Below are 26,115 nucleotides of genomic sequence, written 5' to 3'. Positions count from 1 at the left end.
TTCTTTTAAACTAGTCGTGTACAGTGGCCTAGGTGAGTCAATCCATTTTCAGTGTAGACAAAAAACAAAACAAAACTTTCGTGGGTTTGAGTTTGGGTCCATTTCGAAGCTCCCTGGCTACACGCGTGTCTCCCAGCGGTTCAAGAACTCTGCAAAGAACAACTGCTCCGAACTAGTAAGAAGGCTGCAGAGAAAGGAAACAGTTTTGCTTTGAACGCCGGTTGCCACCCCGGCCAACTCCGCCCCCGGGGCCTCGGGGATCCGCCGCTCGGTGGGCCGGGCCGCGGACGGCCCTCCCCGCAGAGCCCCACCCGGGCCGCCAGTTGGCCGCGTCCTTCGCCCCAGTCATTCTTCGCTGTCCCAGCCATGGCCTCCCGCCTCCTCCGTGGGTCCCTGCGCTTGTGGGGCGGCCGGTGCGCCCCGGGTCCGCCGCGGTCCGCGAGGTGAGTGCCCGCCGGCCCGGTGCCGCTGTCCGGGCGGGAGGCTGCAGGGCCCGGGCGGCGACACCCGCCTTCCCGGGGACTGGGAACCCGGCCGGGGCTGGGCTGGGCCGTGGGGACGGGAGAGGGAGGCACTCACTTGACTGGGAGCAAGCCGAAAGGGGGGTTCGCCGAACCCCCACTCTCCCGCTCCACTCCCGCCGCTCGGGTTCTGCGGCGGGCACCGCGCGCGGGGGTCCGGGGGTCCCCCCTGGCCCCGCACACCCTGGCGCTGAACTTGGGCTGCGACCTTTGGCTTCAGAACCGTGGCCGAGGCGGCGGCCCACGGGGAGCCCGGGCGGGACTCCCCCTCGCAGGTCCGGAGAAAGCCCAGGCGCTGCTGACCTGGACCCGGTCTCCCAGAAGACGTGCGGGGGAGCCCTGGCCACGGTCCCATCAGACCAGGATATGGACTTGAGATGACTAACAGATGCTTTCATTCATAAAACGCAGAGGAATTAGTGGGGACTAAGTGGCTCTGTGGCTATTAAGGCGGTGTTTATAAGATCAGAAGCTTCAGATGCTGCCTGACGCATAAAACCCGTTCGTTGGATCAACCGGGATCACTGAGGATGCACTGCTAAGGAGGGTATTAGGACAGATAAATTAGGGAAACAGTGGTCAGTGTATTCAGTACAGGTGCCTTGGACTTTAAAGTAAGGAATGGACGTTCCAACTAACTTTCCCTTTGCATATTCTCTCTGGAACACTTTTGACTGAACTGAAAGTTTTTATTCTCTCTGGCACTTCTTTCACTTTCCTGTGTCCTGGTGTATTTTACTCAGAAATTACACCCCCACACACACAAAGAGAGAGAGAGAGAGAGAGAGAGAGAGAGAGAGAGAGAGAGAGAGAGAGAGAGAGAGAGAGAAAGAAAGAAATATTCCAAAGGTTTCCTTAACATAGCACAGGAACTAAAAATTTTAAGATCCAGGCAGACTTGAATGTAAATTCTGCTCTTTTACTTACTAATTATTTTAACAAATGATTCAGTGTTATAAAGCAACAGTTCCCTCATCTCAGCACATTCCCCTCCACCCCCGCCCCGAGGAAAAATCCCAAATAAGGAAAACTATATGGTTCATTACAATTTTATTTCTACTAGCAAGAAATTGAAACCAATCATTTTAAATTATGGGATCAAGTACTTTTAGTCTATTTGATGCAATATGACAGTGGTCTGCAAGGATCCTGCATATCCTGGTCCCATCACCTCTGACTTCATCTATTGCTCTTGTCACTCTGTTCACTCCATCCACACTTAGCCTCCTTGCTCTATCAAGAACCCATCAAATATCATCTTGCTTCACAGCCTTTGCTCTAATTTTATTCTTGGTCGAACATTATTTTATGTCCACAATCTGCTTGGCTAAATCTAGCATCTTTAAGCATTTGCTCAAATCTATTTTTCTAACTTAATTTACCCTCACTACACTTTCACACTGCAACCTTTGTTTTTGCCTTGTTCCAGACACACACAGTCTGACCCCTGCTCTACTTTTCTTTTCTACAGTCCTTATTACCTTCTAATATCTATAATAATAAGAGCATAATATGCTAATTAGACCGGACAGCCGAACAACCTTCCGGATGTCATTCCAGACATACTTCTGGACGAAGCCACTGTGGCAGGGGCCAAGGCAGAGTCGGTTAGGGGCGATCAGGCAGGCAGGAAAGCAGTTAGGGGTGATCAGGCAGGCAGGTGAGTGGTTAGGGGCAATCAGGCAGGCAGAGGGGTTAGGGGTGATCAGGCAGGCAGGCACAGTGGTTAGGGGCAATCAGGCAGGCAGGCAGGCAGAATGGTTAGGGGCAATCAGGCAAGCAGTTAGGGGCAATCAGGCAGGGAGGCAGAGGGGTTAGGGGCAATCAGGCAGGCAAGCAGACAGGTGAGTGATTAGGGGTGATCAGGCAGGCAGGCAGAGTGGTTAGGGGCAATCAGGCAGGCAGGCAGGCAGGCAGGCAGGCGAGCAGTTAGGAGCCAGCGGTCCTGGATTGTAAGAGGGATGTCCAACTGCCAGTTTAGACCTGATCCTGCAGTGACATCAACCGGCAGTCGGACATCACCCAAGGGGTCCCGGATTTCGAGAGGGTGCTGGCTGGGCTGAGGGACCCACCCCCCATGCACGAATTTTGTGCACAGGGCCTCTAGTATTATATAATTTGCTTCTTTCATTTACTATTATTCAGTCTCCCCTTCTAGAAAGTAAGCCTGAAGACAGGGATTTTTGTTTTACTCACTGTTGTATCCCACACATTTTTAAAATTTATCTTTATTGTTGAAAGTATTACAGATGTCCCCTCCCCCCTTTTTTTCTTTTTCCTGTTGACCCGCTCCTACCAGGCTTTCACCACACTATTGTCTGTGTCCATGGACCATGCATATATGCATTTAAGTTCCCCAGTCAGAACATTTTTTATGAAGACAAAAGACAGACCAAGTGTAGAAATTATAGTATTAAATCTTCACAACTAAAGGTTACCACTTAAAAGTCCTCTCAGATCATATTAACAAACTAAAGCACATAAAAGACAAACCTAAAACAAAATGACACAAAATATGTTAAGTGTATTAGTCAGGTCAGGCTGCTATAACAAAATACCATAGACCGGGTGGCTTAAACAACAAAAATTTAGTTTTCCTTATTCTAGATGCTGAAGCGTCCAAGACCAACATGCTGGCCAATTCAAATATTAGGAAGGACTTTCTTTCCGGCTTGTAGATGGCTGCCTTCTCCCTATGTCCTAATATGGCTTTCCCTTGGGGCTTTTGTACAGAGAGAGTTCTTTCTCTTCCTCTTACAAGGCCATCAATCCTCTTGGGTTAGGACTCCACCCTAATGACCTCTTTAAACTAAAATTACCTCCTCAAAGCCTATCTCCAAATACAATCACATTAGGAGTCAGAGTTCCAACATATGAATTTGGGTGGGGACACAATTCAGTCTATAGCATTAAGCAAAGATATATAAAGTGGAACAAAAGAATCCATTTCAGGAAGAAAAAGAAAAAAGATTGAAATAAGTTCATTGCCAATAAACAAGACTGGGTCTTTTCTGGACAGAGACTTAAAAAAGCAGGGTCCAGCTAAAGAAGAGAGAAACCCAAAACAGAAATTTGTGCAAAATAGGGAAACATCCTTTGGCAATATTTGAATATATGATAAAATGGTTTTTAGATGGGAGCTTGAAAATGTACAAAGTGATACGTATATTTTCAAAATCTTTTTAAGAGTACTTTGCAGGGGAGGGGGAAGTCTGAAGACCATTGAACTAAAGGAACTACGTAGCATCTGATTTTAAGCTTAGTATAGGGCTGTGGTCGGCAAACTGCGGCTTGCGAGCCACATGCGGCTCTTTGGCCCCTTGAATGTGGATCTTCCACAAAATACCACGGCCTGGGCGAGTCTATTTTGAAGAAGTGGCGTTAGAAGAAGTTTAAGTTTAAAAAATTTGGCTCTCAAAAGAAATTTCAATCGTTGTACTGTTGCTACGGGGGAGGGAAGGATCTGTTTCTGAAGATCTTGAGTAATTCCATAATAATCCTTATAAAGGTTGGTGGGCATTTTGATTTAGATTTAAACTCAAATTAGCTCTATAATGTAGCAGTAGCATCAACATAGTTTATATCTTATATACCTGCCATTTGAAATTATATGATTCTGGAAAAAAATATTAATTTGGAGAGAGTTGCATTATTGTAAACATTGTATATGACATGAAGACTTCACAGTATTATTTTATTGTAATATTTGAATCTTATGTAATTTAATCTACATCATTGGCAACACTATTTTGCCTTAATTCACACATGTTGTTAGTTGTAGACATGATTTCCTCTTTATGAATTGGAAAGTGAAGAGATCATTAGATAAGGGTAAATTACTTCTTAAGCTCATCCAGGTAAGGTAGATCCTCTCAAAAGTGGTGATGCTCAAATTTGAGCAGGTTTGTCAAATTTCAGACTCTCCCTGTCTCTAAAGTGTCTCCGGAGGAAAAAAGATCAAGATTTTTCATATTGTTTAGTGACATTAATTTGGGTATGAAGGGTAGCAATTTACTTAATTTTCTTAATGTACATATATTCTTTTTTTTTTTTTTTAAGATGTTCTCATTCCGGAGGGGAGCATCGTCTAGAAACTTCTTCTGCTAAAAAATTAACAGATATAGGAATTAGAAGAATCTTCTCTTCAGAGCATGACATTTTCCGGGAAAGTGTAAGGAAGTTTTTTCAAGAAGAAGTGGTTCCTCATCACACTGAGTAAGTGGCACATTTTTCTTTAAACTAATGCACCCTACGAGTAAAATAAGAGCTATTTCATAGAATGCTGTGTGTTGTTCTATTTAAAAAAATATTGTGTTTAGGGCTTTATAAACCTTTATAACTGTTTTCAGTAGAGTGCTGTAAGATTACAGGATTTTTAAGCTAATTCAAAGCTTTGTCAATGAAATTTAAAATATACAATTCTAAAATAAGAAAGGTTGTTGGTCAAAAGGTATGAATGTCTAGGTATAAAATAAATCATGGGGATGTGATGTACAGTGTGGTGACTATAGTTAATACTACTGTAGTGCATAATTTGAAAATTGATCTTAAAAGTTCCCATCACAAGAAAAAAAAATGTTACTATGTATGGGGACAAATGTAGACTAAACTTACTGTGGTGATCATTTTGCAATATATACAATGAATTATGGTATACACCTGAACTAATATAATGTTACATGTCAATTATATCTCAGTTTTTTAAAATGTGAAAATCTCAAATCAATCTAAGAATAATATTTTGGAAAACCGGTGAAGTGACAATAAAATATTAGTCCATTCCATAGTCTTCCTTTTTCTGCTTCATGAATGAATTAAAATGCGTAAAAGCTCAAAGGCCAACAGGCTACCTCAAAATATTTTTATTACTGAATGAGTAACCTCATTGACTAAAAGCTGTCATTTCTATTAAAATAAGATTTTGCTATGTTTTCAAAATTTACTCAATGCCAATATTTCCCTACAATTAGAATGGTTTATAAAAATTATTTAGAAATAGCCTCTATTACGTTTTTATTAATACTTTTGGTAAGACTGACCAAAACTAACTAAACTCTGCTGCCATACATACTAGTCTTCGGGCACTCTCCCTCCTGGGAGCAGGCCGGGTGACTTTCCCCTCCCCCACTTTCCCTCTTCCCGCTCCCTCCAGGCACTTTACCATCAGCTTCCTCACTCCAAGCTCCCGAGGGCCCTTCCTTTCCCTCCATAACTTGTTTCCTAAGCCATTTCATCTAGGAATTACTTTTTCTTTTTTTTCTTTTTTTAAAATATATTTTATTGATTTTTTACAGAGAGGAAGGGAGAGGAATAGAGAGTTAGAAACATCGATGAGAGAGAAACATCGATCAGCTGCCTCCTGCACACCCCCCACTGGGGATGTGCCCGCAACCAAGGCACTTGCCCCTGACTGGAATCGAACCCAGGACCCTTCAGTCCGCAGACCGACGCTCTATCCACTGAGCCAAACCAGTCAGGGCTAGGAATTACTTTTTCTACCTCTGTAATTTACCAAGTAAATGTTATATTAAAACTTTCTAATGCCACTGCTGTCCTAAAGAGCTTAGCAAGTATTGACTGAGGAGGAGGAGGAGGAGGAGGAGGAGGAGGAGGAGGAGGAGGCAGTATTTCTAAGATTTGGTGGCACTGGCAGTACAGTCAGATATCCAGGAGCTAACATCGTCATTTTGCCACAGGGCCCTTTACCAGGGCCTCTTCCCAAAGTTAGGCATTAAATGTGTAAATATTCCAATCTCAATTATATCTGAAATAGCTAGAGATTTCACCCTTTAAATCATAAAGTATTCTCCAAAGTTTAAATTGTTGCTTCAAAAGTTTGTAAAGGTAAACCTGTTCAAATTTGAGCATCACCACTTTTGAGAGGATCTACCTTACCTGGATGAGCTTAAGAAGTAATTTACCCTTATCTAATGATCTCTTCACTTCCCAATTCATAAAGAGGAAATCATGTCTACAACTAACTAATAAGCTAATGAAATGTTTAAAGACAAAAGAAATGTAGCATACTTCTAAGACAGTATTTTGTTCCTTTTTTTTACTGTTTTAAATTCCGTTCCAGGAAATTACTGGTGAGAACTTGCAGTAAAAATGATAGAAATTGACAAGTAGGAGTTGATAGTAAAAATATTTAGGCAATATACAAAACACTCCAAAAAAAACCACATGATAATCAACTCTTTCCTTTAAAGTTTCTTGAGGTATCTGATCTGTTTACCTTTAATTAGTATCTTCAAATACCCCATATCTTACTAATTATACCTAACTACCACTTTTTTAAAAGATCTCAGGTACTTTAACTATCTCCAGCTAGCCATATCTTTCCTCATCATGCCATTCTCATTTTTTTAAATTGATTTCAGAGAGGAAGGGAGAAAGCCGGGGGGGGCGGGGGGGGGGGGGCGCGGGGAACATCAATGACGAGAGAATCATTGATCAGCTGCCTCCTGCACGCCCTCTACTGAGTTGGAGCCTGCAACCTGGGCATGTGCCCTTGACCAGAATCGAACCTGGGACCCTTCAGTCCACAGGCCGATGCTCTATCCACTGAGCAAAACCAGCTAGGGCCCATTCTCATTTTTAAAGAAGAAAAGCAGAGGTTGCAGAATCTTAGGCAAACCTTTAACCCTTTCAGAAGTTCATTTGACAGAGCTAAGCTGCAAGGTGCTTCTCTCCTCTGCTTTCCTACTTAAACTGGAATAAAGGTGACTGCTCCTGTCAGTCCTCATCTGTGCTTACCCCATGATTCAGCACTTTAAGGAAATATGCAGGAGGCAGTTGCCTTTACAGGGCAGGTTGGGCAAATTCCATCCTTATATACACAACCACCTAAGGGTACCAGCTGAGAGAGACTACACCCATGGATATCCATGGATGCAATTTGCAGGCCCAATAAATAGTAGGTGGTAGGGCTATAGGGCAATATAATCCTTAATGGCCATTTGTAAACTTTCCACCAAAGGCCAGGAAAAGCTTGCTGGACACCAGAGTCGGACCATATAAGGAACCGAAAGTGTCTCACACCTGATCTCACACCTGCATTCCATCCGCATTCCCAGCCCACCACCCCAGCCCCCAAACCTACTGACAAAAGTTTCCCAGTGACTGCACATAGGATGAAACTCCAGCTCCTGGGTGCTGCCATCATCGGCCCAATGTCCCTGGGCTCCGTGTTGGGCAGCCCTTCCCTTTGGATATCCTTTCCCTCATCCTCTTCCCTTAAATAAATTCAATTTTTCTCTATCCACCGTCTGAGATGGCTATTTAGCCTGCCTGCTTACCACCATATTAACCTTTCAGTAAGGAGGGGGAGCAGGTGAGAAAAAGTGGCACAAATGAAGAAGTAAAGAAGAGAACAAGAAGGAGGAGAAATAATAAACAAGTCAGATGCAAATAGAAGGCTATGGACGACGTCAACAAAATCACCTTAAATTAAAAGAGCATTTAGGCACAAAATCGTTCATGAATTTCACTTGTCGCTTTTTAAAATCATATGAAAAAAAAAAAAAAGCTTTTCTGATTTTCAAACGTTTCTTATTTGCAGATGGGAGAAAGCTGGAGAAGTGAGTAGGGAGCTTTGGGAAAAAGCCGGAAAACAAGGACTGCTCGGGGTCAACATAGCAGAGCACCACGGCGGCATTGGTGGGGACCTGTACTCCGCAGCTGTGGTTTGGGAGGAGCAGTAAGTACGGGGACACTTGAAGTTGAATCTTGTTTGTAAAGCACACTGCTCACTTTTCTGAAATTACAAAGAATGTGTTCTAATCTTTTTCCGAGATTGAAAATTCAGTGTAAAATGTGAAGGTTTATACCGCCCACATACCCTTGCACATTTTTTAAATGGGGGAAGGTAGGAAAATTCGCTTTTATGTTCTTTAAATGGGTGCTGTTGAAAATTAGAGAGTTTTATTTGTAATTGATCCATTTGGTTATTTTTATCTCTTTGAAAAGATATTTGAAAGAGAAGAGTGGAAAAATATTTCCATCAAATATACTAGAAGTTTACAATACAAAAACAAATGAAGATTTTTGGTTGATAAATGGGCAAAAGATTTAAACCAACAATTCAGCAAAAAAGAAATGCAAATAGGCTTTTTTTGAGATGAAAAAAAAGCTCAAGGACCAATAGGAAGATGGTGGCCTAGGTAAACAAATACCTGTACTCGCTGCCTCCCACAACCACATCAAAATTACAACTAAAATACAGAACAACCATCATCCAGAACCGCTGAAAAGCTGGCTGAATAGAAGTAAAGCAGTAGACAAGTAAAGAAGAGAGCACACTGAAACTGGTAGGAGGTGCGGAGGCCAGAAACGGGCTGGTCCAGCACCCACATGTGCCGCTTTATTAATTGGGAGGGAGATCGTCTGTGTGGAGGCCACCCAGAGAAGCAAGGGGTTCCAAACCCACACCAGAACCCCAGCCCAGGGTCCCAGAGCTGGGAAAAGAAGTCCCTACGGGCTGTAAAAACCAGTGCAGATTGGGGCTCAGTGACACAGAGGCTGCTGGAGACCCAGCTGTTCCTCTTAAAAGGCCGGCACCATGAACAGAACTTACAAGATCCTGCTTTCTCTGAGCTCCAGCACCAGGGCGAGGCTTTGGGGGACACAGACACATCCGAAGAGGGACTGGATTATCTGACATCGGGGCAGGAACTCCGGGGCGACTTTCTCCCAGATGGAGGTGCTCACAGGGATCACTGTTCCTATGCTGGACCTCCCTGGTAGCAGGGATGACTGGCAGCCATTTCTGTTTGCTCCGCCCTGGTGATTCCGAGACCCCACCTCATCCAATTTACAAATCCACCCAAGCTGTGTGCAGCAGCTGTTGCATATGAATGGCTTGTCCTTGCTCAGGCTAAAAATCTCAAACAAGCTGCAGCTGGGTCAGGGAGCCACAAACCTATCAATAAAAGGCCTAAGACCCGGCACCAGCACCAGCCTGCCTTGCTTCACAGCTGGGCCTCATCTGGGCATTCCCAAACCTGATGCAGAGAGGAGGAATCTGCAGATCTCTCTGTAGCTCCTGCTGGGTGGCCTCAGGCAGTGGCTGACTTTGCACCTCCCTGGAGATCCAAGAGCCAGTGTACCCAGTGGTCAGTATCAGATCATATCAGATTACAACTTGACACATCCATAAACGACACACCCAAGGGGAAAACTCAGTGAGCACCAAAGCCCCACTGAAGCAAGTCCTGGGGGTGTCTCCTGCACAGCAGCTCTCCCATTGTAGTCGCAGCTGGTCCTCATAGCCAATTGGCCTGGAGGTCAATCCTCCCAGTGACACCAACAGCAATCAAGTCTCAACTACAACAAGACTATGTTCACAGCCCACAAAGGAGTGCACCTAGAGTTCCCAGCTCGGGTGACTAGGGAGGCTGAGTCACTGTGCCCTATAGAACACATACTACACAAGGCCTCTCTATCAACACAAGGAGACATAGCAGCTGTACCCAATACATTGAAACAAACACAGGGAATCAGCCAAAATGCAGAGACAAAGAAACATATCACAAATAAAAGAAATGGAAGAAAACAAACTACTGGGTATAGAGATTAAAACTACAGTTATAAGGTTACTCAAGAATCTGCTAGAAACCTCCAAAAATATGGAAAAGGACCAGTCAGAAATTAAGCATACACTGACTGAAATAAGGAATAATATGCAGGGATTCAACAGTAGAGTAGAGGGTTCTGAGAATCAAATCAATGATTTAAAATATGAGGAAGCAAAAACCACCCAACCAGAAAAGCAAAAAGAAATGAGAATTCAAAAATATGAAGATAGTATAAGGAGCCTCTGGGACAACTTCAAGCATACCAACATCCCAGTTATGGGGGTGCCAGATAAAGAGAGAGAGCAAGATATTGAAAACCTATTTGAAGAAATAATGACACAAAACTTCCCCTACCTGGTGAAAGAAATAGACTTACAAGTCCAGGAAGCACAGAGAGTCCCAAACAATAGGAACCCAAAGAGAACCACACCAAGACACATCATAAGTAAAATGCCAAGGGGTAAAGACAAAGAATCTTAAAAGCAGTAAGAGAAAAGCAGTTAATTATCTACATGGGAATGCCCATACGACTGTCAGCTGATTTCTCAACAGAAACTCTGCAGGCCAGAAGGGAGTGGCAAGAAATATTCAAAGTGATGAATAGCAAGGATCTACACCAAGATTATTCTACCCAGCAAAGCTGTCATTTATAATTGAAGGTCAGATAAAGAGCTTCACAGACAAGAAGAAGCTAAAAGAGTTCATCACCACCAAACCAGTATTATATGAAATGTTGAAGGGCATTCTTTAGGAAGAGGAAGAAGAAGAAAAAGAAAAAAATTAAAAATATGAACAACAAAATGGCAATAAATACATACCTATCAACAATTGAATCTAAAAATCAAAATAAACGAATAAGAAATTTAATGAACAGAATAAATTGGTGAATAAAATAGAATCAGAGGCATGGGAATGGAACAGACTGATGATTCTCAGAGGGAAGGGGGTAGGGGTGGGAAGAGATTGGACAATGATCTTATATGCATATATACGTATATGCATTACCTATGGACACCGACAATAGGGTGGCAAAGGCCTGGGGCAGGGCAGGAAGTGGGTGGAGGGGAGCAATGGGAAAAAAAGAGGGATATCTGTAATAAAGATTTTAAAAAAACACATAAAGACATTACAAGAAAAATAACAAAACAAAACAAAAAAGTTCATCCTTACTACCAATCAAATGTAAATTAAATTAACTGGGAGTATCTGCAAAAGTTAGTAAAAACAAAACATTATAAAACCCAGTGCTAACAAGGTTGCAGTGAAAGTGGCCCACTCATATACTCTTGGTGGGCATTATAAAGTAGAACAATAAATGTTTGGGGGATTAAAAATATGGATACATATAAAAATGAAAATACTTCTGCTCTTTGATCTAGGATGCCACTATGGGGAATTTAACATAATGAAATAATGTAATGGAAAAATATATAAAGATATATAGAGAAATAATTATCATGTTAGATCATAATCCCCCAAATTTGGAAGCACTCTAAATGTCTGGCAGTGGAAGAATAAAAAGGGTAAATTATAGTACATAAACAATTTGTAATATTTTGTAGCTATTGAAGATTATTATTACAACAACTATGTAAACAAATGAGATTTTTTTCCTATAATTTAAAAATACAGATAAGTGCAAAATTCATGCCATGACTGCAGCTATATTAGAATCTATTGTTATGATAAAGATAATTTGACAAAATGAAAATAGTTGCTGTGTTAGAGAATACAGTTGTAGGTGATTAATATTTTTAATGTTTTATCTTTTAATTCACTAAATGTGTTCATTGAGCTTCATTAAAGTACTTTTATTAGGTTAGAACCAGAAATGAAAAAAATAGTAAAAACTAAGAAAACCTCAGGAACTTTATTGGTTTGGGAGGAGACAGAGTCTTGTAAAACTAAGACCTTTAATATTATGTTGTTGTTTTAATTGAAAATCAAAGAAACTAAAAACAGAACAAAATAACTATTTTGTGCTTTAAATTCTCTTCTTTTTTTTTTTCTAAGAGCATATTCGAATTGTACAGGCCCAGGTTTCAGTCTTCATTCAGATATCGTCATGCCCTATATTGCAAACTACGGCTCAGAAGAACAGATTAAGCACTTCATCCCCCGGATGACTGCAGGGAAATGTATTGGTGCCATAGCAATGACAGAGCCTGGGGCTGGAAGGTAAATGATATTCAGTTGGTGTTGAAGGCTAGGAAGCAAAATATTTTCTACTTGCTTTATACAAAACTGTGAGCAATATGCTAGAAGGAATACAAAGATGAACACAATGTAATTCACACCTTCAAGTAACTTCAAACTCCAATAGGAAAATAAGGCCTTATGTACACATAGCTACAAAGCTGATTGTAATATCTGCTGTGCTTGAGATCTTATTTACATAATGCAATGCAAATAAAATGGTAGGATGTGAGTTGAATTTGGGGCATAATGAATTTTAGAGGTAGTGTGAAATTCACATGGAAATTTTCAGCAGGTTCTTAAAATACGGATTTGGAACTCTGGATACAGGCTGGAGTGGCAATAGGTTTTAAAAGCCATTCATAAAAATGAATACGTTTATTTACTCAGTCATTTGACAATAACTTAGTAAGACCCCTTAGGGTGCCCTTATATAGTGGTGAACAAAACAGAGGCAGCCTATGTGCTTATTGAGGTAAGAAACAAATAAACAGATACTATATTCACAATTATAAATTGTGATAAGTACTAAGTACTGTGCGGAAAACAAGGTACTATGCTAGAGACTAATGGCGCATGTGTGCTTGGTAGGGAAGGGAAAAACAAACTTAGGTATGAGAAGTACTTTTATTAGGTTAGAGCCAGAAATGCTATAGAAAGCCTATAGAAAGTTGTTATATTGCCCTAGTCAGTTACTCAGTGGTTAGAGCATTTACCCACAGACTGAAGGGTCTCGGGTTTGATTTTGTTCAAGGGCCTGTACCTCGGTTGCAGGCTCAGTCAGGGGATGTGCGGGAGGCAATCAATCTCTCTCACGTGGATGTGTCTCTCCCCTTCCTTTCTATTCTCTCTAAGAAACTGATGGGGAAAAAAAAAATCCTTGGGTGAAATTAATAAGAAAAAAAAGTTGCTATATTTAAACTGAGATCTGGTAAATGAAAAATAACCAGTTATTCAAGAACGGGGAGAAAAGCTTCCACATGGTAGAACCGGATTTTAAGGAGTAAAACAAAAGGGTGGAAAGCTTGGGTATTACGTTTGCCTTGAACCTATAAAAAAAAAAAAATGTGGCAACAGAGGGGATTGATTTTGAAGGAAATCTAGCCAAGTGTTCTGTCATGAGCACAAGTGGAAGTGAGTTTGAAAAGACAGTAGGATAGGAGTAAGGGAATAGTAATATCAAGGCCACAAGGAGGTTGAGAGCTGAGAAAAGGTCATGACAAGCTACTGGTGACCTTTGGTTGTGACTTCAGTAGAGGAAGGGCAGAAGTTACTTTGGAAGGTGTGGTATGGGTATTGAGAAACAGGCAGAGAATGGAGACTAATCTTTTTCTGTTGGGCGGTAAAAGGAAGTGTAGAGAGGGGACAGTAGTTTGACAAGCCAGCATGGTAAGGGATATGTTTTATGTTAAAGAGAGCGGCGACGTATAGGCCAATGGGAAACAGGCAATGCAGAGGAAGAGCGTAAAGGTGTGGCAAAGCAGAATTGAGCACCTAAGACTTGTTTCTGCAAAGCTCAGGCTGTAATATTTTAAATTTTCTATTTTGATAGTACTGTTTATTTTTATTTATTTTTAATCCTCACCTGAGGATATGTTTTTATTGATTTTTAGAGAGAGGAAGGGAGAGAGAGAAACATCGATCAGATCAGCTGCCTCCCATATGTGTTCTGACTCGGGGATAGAACCTACAACCTAAGTATGTGCCCTGACTGAGAATCAAACCCACAACCTTTTGGTGTATGGAATGGCGCTCCAACGAACTGAGCAACACAGCCAGGGCTATTTTTAAATGTCTTAATATTTCATAGCATCATTTGGCAATGTGCTTAAATTGTATTTATCTTTCTCAGATATAAATCTATAAGTATAAGCCAATACTGATGCTTAATTTTGCCAAAATAAAAGGATTTTGACTATTTCTTTTGCCTAAAAATTTGACCTAAAAGAAGTAGTAATTGAATCTTCTTCCTTTGCTTTTAAGATAATTCCCTAAGATAACTGGCTGACTGCCCAGTATTCTGAGGCATCATATTTACTATATTCCAATTCCAACCTACTGCATGTTAGAGGCAACAGGAAATTCAAGATCTTGATTTATCTCCAACTGAACTCATACAAACAAAGGCTTGCTTAATTCTCGTTTATTTAGATTATCTGTCCTTATCTGTGGTTATTAATTATGAAGGAATGTGAGAATAAGAATGGAGAAAAAAGAGGCAGTGTTTTTTTGGAAGTTTGTGAGAGTGATGGAAAAATAGTCAATCAGTTTGCTTATTTAGAGATAAGAAAAGGGGCCGTGTGGGCAAGAGAATGCAAGAATGGAAAAAAGCCGCACATGAAGAAGATTAAAGTTTTGAGGAATTACGGTGAAAATAAAGCAAAAGCATATGGGAGGGAAAGAATAAAGAAGATGGGACATGGTTCATTTCACCTGCTTTCAGAGATGCAGGCCACTCTGTTTTCTTGCTTTGATTTGGCTTTCACAGAAAAAGGTTGCGTTTGCTAAAAATCCTTGGCCCTTTCCCCTTCTACATACATAGGAAACTCCATCCTATCTAATAAAGAGGGAATGTGCTAATTGACCCTCATGCCATCACAAAGATGGCATCGCCCACAGCCAATAAAGTGGGAATATGCTAATTGACTGCCACGCCCTCAAAGATGGCAGTGCCCACAGCCACAAGATGGTGGCACCCAGTGCCCTCAGCCCCACTGCGCGCCTGCCTCTGGAGTCCCCCAGTCCCCTCAGCCCCCAGCTGCCCAGGGCTTCCCGAGGCTCAGGTTACCAAGGCCGGCTGAGGCTTGCGCTGCTGGCAGTGGCAGCAGCAGAGGTGTGATGGGGGCGTTGCCTTCCACTGATCGCCAGATCACCTCCTGCCCCTGAGGGCTCCTGGACTGTGAGAGGGGGCAGGCCGGGCTGAGGGACCTCCCCCCTCCAGTGCATGAATTTTCATGCACCGGGCCTCTAGTTATGTATAATTATGTACATTTGTACTTTAACATTTTATATGCTTTCATGCTGATTTTCTTATTTGGCTATCATAATAGTCTTTGTAAAATAGAGAGATAGTGTGATCCTTATGTAAAGAGAATCCACCTGTTGCCTCTTCCAACTTCTGGTGGCTGACGGCATTCCTTGCCCTATGATATGGCTCCAATCTCTGCTTCTTTGTTCATGTTGGCCCTCCACTTCTGTCAGTAATCTCGCTGTGTGTCTCTCTCATTAGAACATTTGTGATTGCATTTAGTGTCCATCTAGGTAATCCCCATCTCATGTTACATAACTGCAAAACCTGTTTTCCATATAAGGTAACACTTGCACATTCCAGGAATTAGGACCTGCCCTCTTTGGGGTCATTACTCATTATAGGATATTTGGAACTGGAAGCTACCTAAATGTTCCACAAGAAGAGATTGTTTTTAAGAAAACATTATAAATCCATAGGATGAAATTCTATGCTGCTAATAAAATGTGTCTTATTGAAAAACATAGGATATTATTAAGAGATCAAAATCATATATATGGTTCCATTTTTATAAAAATGCATATATGTGTGTATCTGTTTCCCTGGAGAAATACTGAAAGAATATATTTTTTAAATGTTCATTCCAGGAAGCAAAATTATTTATTAAATCAATTTCTCCTTTGTCTAGAATATTGTCTGTGTTTTTTCATGTATTAATCATGAATATTTGTTGATATTATTAAAAAATATAAATTATTTTATACTTAGAAAAATAGTCTACTTTGAGAGGAGGCTTGTTAGGGGAAGTGGCATTTGAAGCAATCTTTTAAATAGCTAAGCTTTTGATCAATAGAGGTAGGGAAAGGCAGCAAGGTGAACAGAGGCAAGAACAATGTGGCAAATGATCTCAGGGATATGGTGGGCCTTGAAAAGTCATCTGAGTCCAATTTGGGGATCTTGAATGCTTATTGGGCCTTGTTATGCTCTATAATATCTGTCTAGTTTATGTATTTTTAAATCACATATTTATTTGTATAAATGATTTAGCATATATTAGATATGATTTTTAATGCATTTGTGTGAGCATTTTTCATACTAAAGAACATTTTTTATAATGGTGTAACCACTTTGAATTATCATGTTATATTCATACTTTCCTAACAACATTGGCATAATTCAATTTTTATTAACTAATGAAATGTTCATCGTTTTTTGTTTGTTTTTTCAATTCCAGTGATTTGCAAGGAGTAAGAACACATGCTAAAAAGGATGGAAGTGACTGGATTCTTAATGGCAGCAAGGTGTGTATAGAGGGGCTTCCATAGCCCTTCTTTCCAGAGTGATGCCATGGGTGACAGTGTCTCAAAGACTATGGATTATTGATTCTACCTAGGGAGGCTCACACAGGAACTGAGATTATTTGAGTTCACCCAGGAATTGAGTTGTGTTTTGGAAACAGAATTTTGCAACATTTATGTTATATAAGATCTGTTCCATTTCTGTGTTTCATTTTGCACACCCCCTCATTCATATATAAAATATATTGGTTTTGATTCCAAACAAACAACCTCATCAAACCAGAAAAGGGGAAGGTAAGGCTCACATTGTCCAAATATGGGACTAACTATAGCAATGAATTGATGAGAAACTGGGGAAAACTCTTTCTTGTATTATCAGGAAGAGTTTCAAAAGATCTTAGGAGAAAAAGATACCGTTGGTTGAATTTGAGAGCCCTTCAGTCCTTCTGAGAGCCCATCAACCCACAATAAAATTGAAAAGCTTCTTCAAGTAAGGTTACACACAGGCTCCACAGTAAATACTGTATATCCCTTAACAGGGCTCCTCAAACTTTTTAAACAGGGGGCCAGTTCACTGTCCCTCAGAGAGAAGGAGGGGAGTCAGAGAGTGCGGCGCACATTCCACACATGTGCACTGCGGACCCGGGACGAGTCGACTGCTAAGCAGGACAGGCAGGGGTGGCAAAAACACCCGGCGGGCCGGATAAATGTCCTCGGCGGGCCGCATGTGGCCCGCGGGCCGTAGTTTGAGGACCCCTGCCTTAGAATCTAATGTCACTGATGGCAGAGGATTTGTTTACCTAAAACTGTCTAGTATATACTCTGTAAATAATTTGTTGTTGACTGAGTGTTAAGAAAAGATGTTTATTTCCTGTAAGGCCTGCATAGGCTTCTTTCTTTGAAGCATTGGGCTATTTTCCTTCTATTTAATAACCTTACGTACAACTAATTAATGCTTCAGATAGAATATAGAGTTATAAAGCATGGATAGAACATAGAGTTATAAAGCATGGATAGAATATAGAGTTATAAAGCACGGATAGAATATAGAGTTATAAAGCATGGATAGAATATAGAGTTATAAAGCATGGATAGAATATAGAGTTATATAAAGCATGGATAGAATATAGAGTTATAAAGCATGGAGAATATAGAGTTATAAAGCATGCCTTGTCTGGTTTAGTCTTCGTGAATATGCTTTCCCCTAATCGTGACTTGCATGCACATGGATGTGGGTTAGTATGGAGCATCACAGTGTGCTTGGGGTTTTCCAGGTGTTCATTACCAACGGGTGGCTAAGTGACGTCGTGATAGTAGTGGCAGTCACAAATCGTGAAGCTCGCTCCCCTGCCCATGGCATTAGCCTTTTTCTGGTGGAAGATGGAATGAAAGGATTTATCAAGGGACGAAAGCTACATAAAATGGGAATGAAAGCCCAGGTAAGTCATATTGTGAATCATATTTAGGTAATAACTGAGATTACTCAATTTTTATTAATAAATTAGTATTTATAAATAATTGAATTTACTCGATTATGCCTTATATAGAGAACTGCTTAAAGCACAATCGGTATATACCTTCCAATGCTGAATTCCTAAAATACGCTTTTCAGAATGGAGATTCATTCCACCACTCATGCAGCTTTACCTCCTCCTAGTGGTCGGCAATAAAAGTGAATCGGGATATTTTAAATATCTGCTTTAGAAATGGCAAAATTAACTAAATGATAATAGGCCCCTTATTTATGAAATTAATTAAAGAAAAGGATGAACTAAGAACAGACTATTTTTCTATTCTTTGCTAATTACTTGGTAATTTTTTGTTGCTGAAAAGAAAAACATTTTATTTAATGTGCATTAGAAACCCTTAGTCCTCAGTACCCACAGATCTGGACAGTATTGGAGCTAGAATGATGGTGTATTGCAGTGGAAAAGCCAGAAGTTTTGGAATCAGTTGAACCTGGGTTTGCATCCCTGGTTTACCACTTACTAGTTGTGTTCATTAACCATGCCAACTTGGCTCCCAGTTGGTTTGTTGTTTTTGTTTGTTTGTTTAATGGAAATAATCTCATCAGGTTATTGTGAGATTTAAATGAAATAATTCTGTACTTAGTTGTATGATCTCTTAGGACACTGCAGAATTATTCTTTGAAGACGTACGGTTGCCAGCTAGCGGCCTGCTTGGAGAAGAGAATAAAGGCTTCTATTACCTCATGCAAGAGCTTCCACAGGTGAGAAGTGTTAAATAGAATAGAATACTATAGAACTATATAAATCCATGTATATGAAACTTGTGATATATAGCCGATCATTCGACTGTAACTTAAAGTAAAAAGAAAATATGAATTTTGTAGGCTACATAAGTAAATAACTGAACTTGGGGATATTCATTCAAAGCTTATAAGTGAATAGGGAAAATAGATATTTCAGTTCTTTGATTCCTTCTTGGAATGATTTTAGCTTCTGAACCACAAGTTAAGAATTTGCATCTCTCCATTGAATGAATATAGAGTCTGGGCACAGTAGAAAACAGGATTAGTGAATTAATGGCAGATTAATAGGCAAACATTTAAACTGAAGCAGAGAGACGAATAAAATGGAAGAATAGAGTAGGGTAAAAGATTTTAAAAAAAAAAAAGACATTTTATCTCAACCAAGGTGATTCCCTCTCCAAGGGGCCTAATAGTCCCCTCCTCAGGATAGGAGCAACGTGGAATAAAATCTGCGTGCCTCAGGCTTTCAGAGAAGAAGGTGATGCATAATTTCCATTGCCTTTCTTTGGCTGCCTACATATACTTCAATCCCAAGTCCCTTCTGAGTAGATTATGCCCTCTTCTCATCACATGCTGAAGGAGGAAAAAAAAGAATTTATATCTCTTTACAAAGAAATATCAGCCAAAACATAGGTAGTTTTTTGTTGTTGTTGTTGTTGTTGTTGTTTTAATAATACCTGAGAATCTAAAGGGGAAATGTTAAGTTCAGACCAAATAGTTTTAGCCACATAGGCTCAGCCCCCACATCTGTGTTTTTGGAGTGTGGTTGCTGAGTGATCATTGAGCCTCACCTAAGAGGCTGCACCTGCCTAGTAACTGGCACAGCATGGGCTAAACATGAAACGGGGGACCTCGGCTAGGAACACTGGCACAGAAGTGGAATATGAAAATCACCAGCAAGATGGAATTTAACTGACTGTGGACACTTTTACACTAATAGGCAGAATTTAACCTATGCACTTTAAAATGTTATTTTCCACGGATATTGCAGGATATGTGCTGTTCAGAGATCAATAGATGAAAATCAACAACTTCAGAATTTCTTTTCTCATGGATGCATAGAAAGAAGAGGGGGTTTAATAAGTTACATATATATATATATATATATATATATATATATATATATATATGTATATATATATATATATAGTAAAGAGAATCAATCATAAAAATAAAGGGTTTGCTTTAGGGAGCTATTATAGATATGTCAAAATATTCTTATAAAAAAGTTAAGAACTAAGTTAATTGGAGTTTTATAAAGATTATTTATGAGATTTATTATCATTGAAATTATGTGAAAATCACTTGTTTAAGATCTAATTTCTGGGTTATAGGAAAGGCTTTTGATTGCCGAGTTAGGAGTTTCAGCCAGTGAATTCATGTTTGAAGAAACCAGGGACTACGTTAAACAAAGAAAAGCTTTTGGGAAAACAGTGGCACATATACAGGTAAGCTTGTTGTCATGGTTTAGTATTAGATAACATCAATTTACCCTTCTGAAATGGGTCTAGGCTCAACATAAATATGGAGTAATTTTCATCCAGGTGGTATTAGAATCCATGGAAGTGGATGAGATCATTGAGGGAGAGAGAGTAGACAGTAAGACAAGAAGACATCCTAGGACAGAAACCTGAGAAAAATATTCAGAACTTGAAGGTGAAATAGGAAGGGAAGAGCCTACAAAGGCAACTGAAAATGAACACCTAAAAAGGAGACAGCTCATAAGGCAAGCACCACAGAAGCTGAGAGAAAGAACTTCAAGTAGGAGGTAGTAGGGCCCAGGCTACTTGGAGGGAAAAATATGAGTAAGGTCAAAGAGTGCCCACTGGACATGATGTGGAGGTTATTTTGTAAGAGCCATTAATGGACTCCTGTGGAGGTGATGCCAGAGGGGTAAATGGAAACGAGGAAGTAAAGATACTGATGGCAGGCAACTCTTTCCTGAGTTTGGCTGTGAATATTAATTGGAGAGAAAGGGTGGGGAAGGAGTAGGGAAAGGGTATATTGGGGTCAAATGAGATACTTGGAGATTATTAATTGTTGTTGTTATTATTAGGATGAAAATGCTGAAGCATATTTTAAGAACTAGAAAAAGGATTTAGTAAAGAGGGATAGATTGTAGCTATGGACCAGATAATTAACTGCACCTGATCTGTGAGAAGGTATAAAGATATGGGTGCCAAAGCACATGGAAAGATAGACCTTCCCATCCCAACAGGAGAGTTGCTTTCTCCATCGTAACTGGAAGAAAAGAGGAAAGGGTGGGCATGAGTTCAGCTCTACCGGTAGAAAATTACAAAAGCTCTCTTCTGAAGACTTGCATTTCTTCACATGACAATAAGGGGGAAAGATGTGAATAAACGGGGATGCCAGTGTTGGAGGAGAGTAAGGAAAGTTTGAAATACCCTCTTCAGAGTGAAAAATAGAACTAGCTAGAGAAATATGGTGAGCCTGCTAGCCGTGTTAAGGACCCATTTAAGTTACTGATCATGAATTTATAGGGGTACGTTCTGATTTTTTGTGTATCAGCCTTTCTAGAAGGTTTTAGCGGCCTAGGTTCAAGCACAGAGAAAGTGGATGATGGTGTTTAATTAAGTGTGGGCTTTGCCAGGATTTAGAGGTATTTTCAAAAGAACTCAGTATATGGTGGCCATAATCACCAAATATTTCAATCAAATTTTAGACCCTCTAGTGTCACCTTAAGTGAAGGAACAGTTTATTAACAATGCAGTCGTCCAATTGTTGAAACATTTTACCAACAAAAAGAAAACACCTGGATTTGGAAATCTACTTGAAAAGTCTTAAGTAGAATTGTAACCGAATGCAGGTATCATTGCCTGCTACAATGAAAGCCGAACTCCTAAGACAGGTGCTGGTAAGAAGGAAAGCAGTTTATTCAAGTGCCAGCCACCTGAGAAGGTGGGGACTCTCATCCCAAAGGCCATCTTAACATCTCAGTGCAGGCTAGGGTTCTTAGCAGGAGGGATAGGGAAAGCAGAACCAATAAATCAGGGGGAGGAGGGTTGAAAGTTCTCTATGTATAAGTTAGCCCAGTCCATTCTGATGATTATTTTCAAAGCAGGCAAGTGAAGGTCCAGTTTTTATGGTTGAACCAGATCATCTGGTTGCTGGAGTCAACCTCCTTCCCCAAAGCTGGTTTCTATAATATGCTCAAAAGGTTATTAGTGATTTATGGCAGGCATGACAAACCGGCCCTTTGTTTTAAGGCATACCTCCTCTTCCCTGATTTGGGGAGATGCATTGTTCATTATATGTTATTTAATTAAGAAGGTTATTTTGTTGGTTAGCATAAGATTTAATATATCCTCCATAACAGAATGACTTGGCTGAAAGGCCTTGTGAAGGCAAAAGGAGAGATGAAACACATTGGTAGTTAATTAGAACCAACATTACAGAAAGTAAATTCAGTTGTGGTTTAAATCTTAGCATAGCTCCTTGAATATCTGTGGTTTAGGCAAGTTGTATTATCTCTCTCAGAGTATTTTCTTATTTGTAAGATGCGAGTAATATCACCCCATAGATTACTATGAGCACTAGATGAGGTAACATACATGAAGTGCTCAGAATATTGTCTGGCAAAGTAAACTCTCATTAAATTAGCTGCCCTGCTTATATAATACTAGAGGCCCGCTGCATGAAATTTGTGCATGGGGAGGGGGCCCTCAGCCCGGCCTACACCCTCTCCATTCTGGGACCCCTTGGGGTATGTCCAACTGCCCCTGGGGGTTTGGGCCTAAACCAGGAGTTGGACTTTCCTCTCTCAATCCAGGACCACTGGCTCCTAACTGATCACCTGCCTGCCTGCCTAATCACCCCCAACCATTCTGCCTACCTGCCTGGTCACCCCTAACTGCCATCCCCTGCTGGCCTGGTTGCCCTTAACTGCCCTCCCCTGCCGGCTTGGTCACCCCTAATGACCTCTGCCTTGGCCCCCGCCACTGTGGTTTTGTCCAGAAGGACATCCGGAAGGATGTCTGGAAGATGTCCGGTCTAATTAGCATATTACCCTTTTATTAGTATAGATCTTCCTCTATTTTGTTCCAATAAAGGGAGTCTTTTTTATCAACTGGACAAACTCCATGTCATTTTGGGACCTATTTGCTACCTATATGTTCATCAACTTAACATTTTCCCATTCTAAAAATATGTCTTTACATCCTAACTTCCTTATTGACATAATAGATCTAAATACAGTTTTTCTGAATTTATAAACATGAGGCACACACCTGGTCAAGAAAACATTTTTAAAAACAGTATGATTTGACCTCCCTAGATATTATACTTTATATTCCCTTTCATTTATGTATCACTGAAATACTGATATTAGTGATTCTCAATGACTGCCCTCTTCCCCAGGCATTTAGAAGAGTCAGGGAGGATAGTATGGAGACTTGAGATGTAAGCCCTGGGGTCTAGTGTTGTTAAACATTCTGTAACTCAGAGATCACCAACTAATGCCTCACTCAAATGCCAATAGTCTCTGAAAAATACTGACATCCGTTGTTTCACTGAGAAAATATATATTGACTAGAGACCCGATGCACAAAGATTCGTGCAAGAATGGGCCTTTCTTCCCCTGGCTGCTGGCAGCGCCTTCATTCTGGCCAGAGCCGCCTTTCCACCTTCCCACGCTGCCCAGAGGCCCAGAGCAGCTGGGGTGATGCGGAATGCCTGCGGCCATCGCCGTGGCAGCAATGCAAGCGTCCTGGCCCGCCCCCAGCCGCTCAGCGCCTGTGTATGCAAATTAACCCACAATCTTTATTGGGTTAATTTGCATATTCACTCCTGATTGGCTGGTGGGTGTCGCAAAGGTACAGTCAATTAGCATGTTACTCTTTTGTTAGGTAGATTGTCTTCAAAAGGTTGTGTGCTCAGTTTTAATTTCATATGTAGGACTCTGGAAGTACACACTCAAGACTTCTAGCAATATGAAGGGAGTAATACCACTGGGTATCACTCTGTGACTTTCCCAAAATAGTATTAGTGTCATTTGCTTCTGAAATCCAGCCACCACCACTTTCACATAAAAAATGCTTATTAAAAATATTCAAGCCCTGGACAGTTTGGCTCAGTGGATAGAGCATCAGCCTATAGACTGAAGGGTCTTGGGGCTTTTATTCTGGCCAAGGGCACATACCTCGGTTGCGGGCTTGATCCCTGGCCCTGGTCATGGCTCAGGTGGGGGGCAACCAATCAATGTGTCTCTTACACATTGGTGTTTCTCTCTCTCTGTCTCTCCCCCTCCACTCTATCTAAAAATCAATGAAAAAAATATCCTCAGGTGAGGATTAACAAAAAATATATAAATATAAATAAAAATGAACTAAATAGACATATTTTCCATCCCCTTAGAAATATACAATTCCTATATTTATGGAATTCATATTAAATCACAACAAAGATGACTACAATATTACCCAGATTGTATAACTAAGAATGTTAAATGTGTTTTGACATTTCCTGGATTTTAAATATGAAGGAAATATTTGTTAATATATATGTAAAATAACAAAAAAAGAAGAAATAATTTTAATCCTTTTCAAAGCAGGTGCCATTTTTGGTTGCCTTCTTTCAAAGGTAATTTCAAAAGTAGCATTTTGCTTCCATCACTATATTATTGACAAGTAGTATTTTCCAAGGAAATGTATGTTTTGAGAATTCTGAGATATTTCTTCTAATTTCTCTGTTTTATATAAATAAGTATATTTGAATAATATTTCCATATTGAATCTAGGAACTTAATCTATTATTCAGAGAAGATGAATGACCGATACATGCCTACACAGCCTATTCTAGTGCTGGGTACATTATGGTTCTGGTAATTAAATTGAAATAGAAGACCTTTAAATGCCATATTATACTTAGCCAAATGTCATTTTATGAGCACATAACAATTCTGTTTTCTTTCTCTTTTTTATCCTTGAATTTTGAACATGTTGGTCCTTTCTGACCATTTGGATTCATTTCACAAAAACTTGTTTTCTTTTTAAGATGGAGACCTACCAAATTTAGTCTTATCCGGGTAGTTCAGTTGGTTGGAGCGTTATTATGATACACCAGGGTTGAGGATTTGATCCCTGGTCAGGGCACATACAAAAATCAACCAGTGAATGTGTAAATACTAGTAAATGAAACAACAAATTGCTCTCTCTCTCTCTCTCTCTCTCTCTCTCTCTCTCTCTCTCTCTCTTTCTCTTTCATCAATCAATAAATTTTTTTAGATGGAGAACTACCATACTTAAGTAGTTATAGGATTTCCATTTCATTCCTACTTTCCATATTTGATGTTAAGTCTTATGATTTTTTATGGAATAGACAATAAAACAGTAAAATTCTGATATTAAATAATTATAATGACTGTCATTTATCATTACTTTGCATTGTGCCTGTGTGCCAGACATTGCTAAATGGATTGTCTCATGTTTTTTTCACGGCAACTCTGCATAATAACTATTATATTTATCCTTATTTTACAGATAAAGAGATTGAGGCATAGAGAGGTTAAGTAACTTGCCCAAGATTACACAGATATTCTAACTCTGGAACCTACACTCTTAATTCAGGCACTAGTTTTACTACCCGGAAATTTAAGGTAGATAGACTTTATTCTTTTTCCTTCCCTTCATACATGTTCACCCATGTTCAATGAAGTGAAAATTCAGCATTCTTTCTTAACACAAGCTTTAGTTATTTCCTAGGTGACATGTGCTCTTGATTCTAAGGACACCAAGTATTAGAAAAAGAAATAGGAGAAGAAAACAACACTTCTTTCTCACATTCCTCCAAAAACTGAATATCCAGTTCTTAAGACCTTGAGTGTAGGATTAATTAACTACAATATTAGATAGCAAACCTAAGATGTTATATTTTATATTTCAGGCATAACATATGAGAGTTCAACTAATGGTGTTGTTTAAATGGAATACTGGGACTAGATAACTTACCAAGGTGTCTTCCATTTCCACAATTCTATGATTCTAAGAATTTTTTTTTTACTCAGAAGTCTGAAAGAGACTCTATCTGGCCTACTTAGTAACTTAAGGGAATTTTTTTAATGCTAGCTGCAGTATTATCTATTAGCAACTGTTAATGAATGTTAAACAGTACTGCTATGAGCATGTTGATCATTCACAAAAAGTACCTTGCTAATAATGTGTGGTACAATTAGTAACTGCTATTCATTAGAGAATAATTTCTGAAAGTATGACACAGTGTCTGAAGAGCAAAGACCAAATCTGCATAGTAACACCCAACTCAATGCCAA

At 40.0% G+C, this 26,115-nt stretch overlaps 1 protein-coding gene across 1 annotated transcript in view; it reads left to right on the top strand.

Moving 5' to 3' along the window:
- Positions 1–308: 308 nt before the first annotated feature.
- The window catches only part of ACADL (acyl-CoA dehydrogenase long chain), a 36,439-nt gene continuing 10,632 nt past the window's right edge, over positions 309–26,115 (top strand). Inside the window, exons 1-8 of the mRNA XM_079782105.1 lie at positions 309–443; positions 4,581–4,736; positions 8,083–8,220; positions 12,110–12,274; positions 16,495–16,561; positions 17,833–17,997; positions 18,687–18,788; positions 20,165–20,278. Of these exons, the coding sequence (XP_079638231.1) occupies positions 367–443; positions 4,581–4,736; positions 8,083–8,220; positions 12,110–12,274; positions 16,495–16,561; positions 17,833–17,997; positions 18,687–18,788; positions 20,165–20,278 (984 nt within the window). The 5' untranslated portion in view covers positions 309–366. The remainder of the gene's footprint in view (positions 444–4,580; positions 4,737–8,082; positions 8,221–12,109; positions 12,275–16,494; positions 16,562–17,832; positions 17,998–18,686; positions 18,789–20,164; positions 20,279–26,115) is intronic.

The sequence above is a fragment of the Cnephaeus nilssonii genome, assembly GCF_951640355.1.
Source record: "Cnephaeus nilssonii genome assembly, chromosome: 10".
In the NCBI taxonomy this organism is placed as follows: Eukaryota; Metazoa; Chordata; class Mammalia; order Chiroptera; family Vespertilionidae; genus Cnephaeus; species Cnephaeus nilssonii.
Note: the sequence above shows the minus strand (reverse complement) of the source record. Positions and strands in the feature narration are given on the sequence as shown.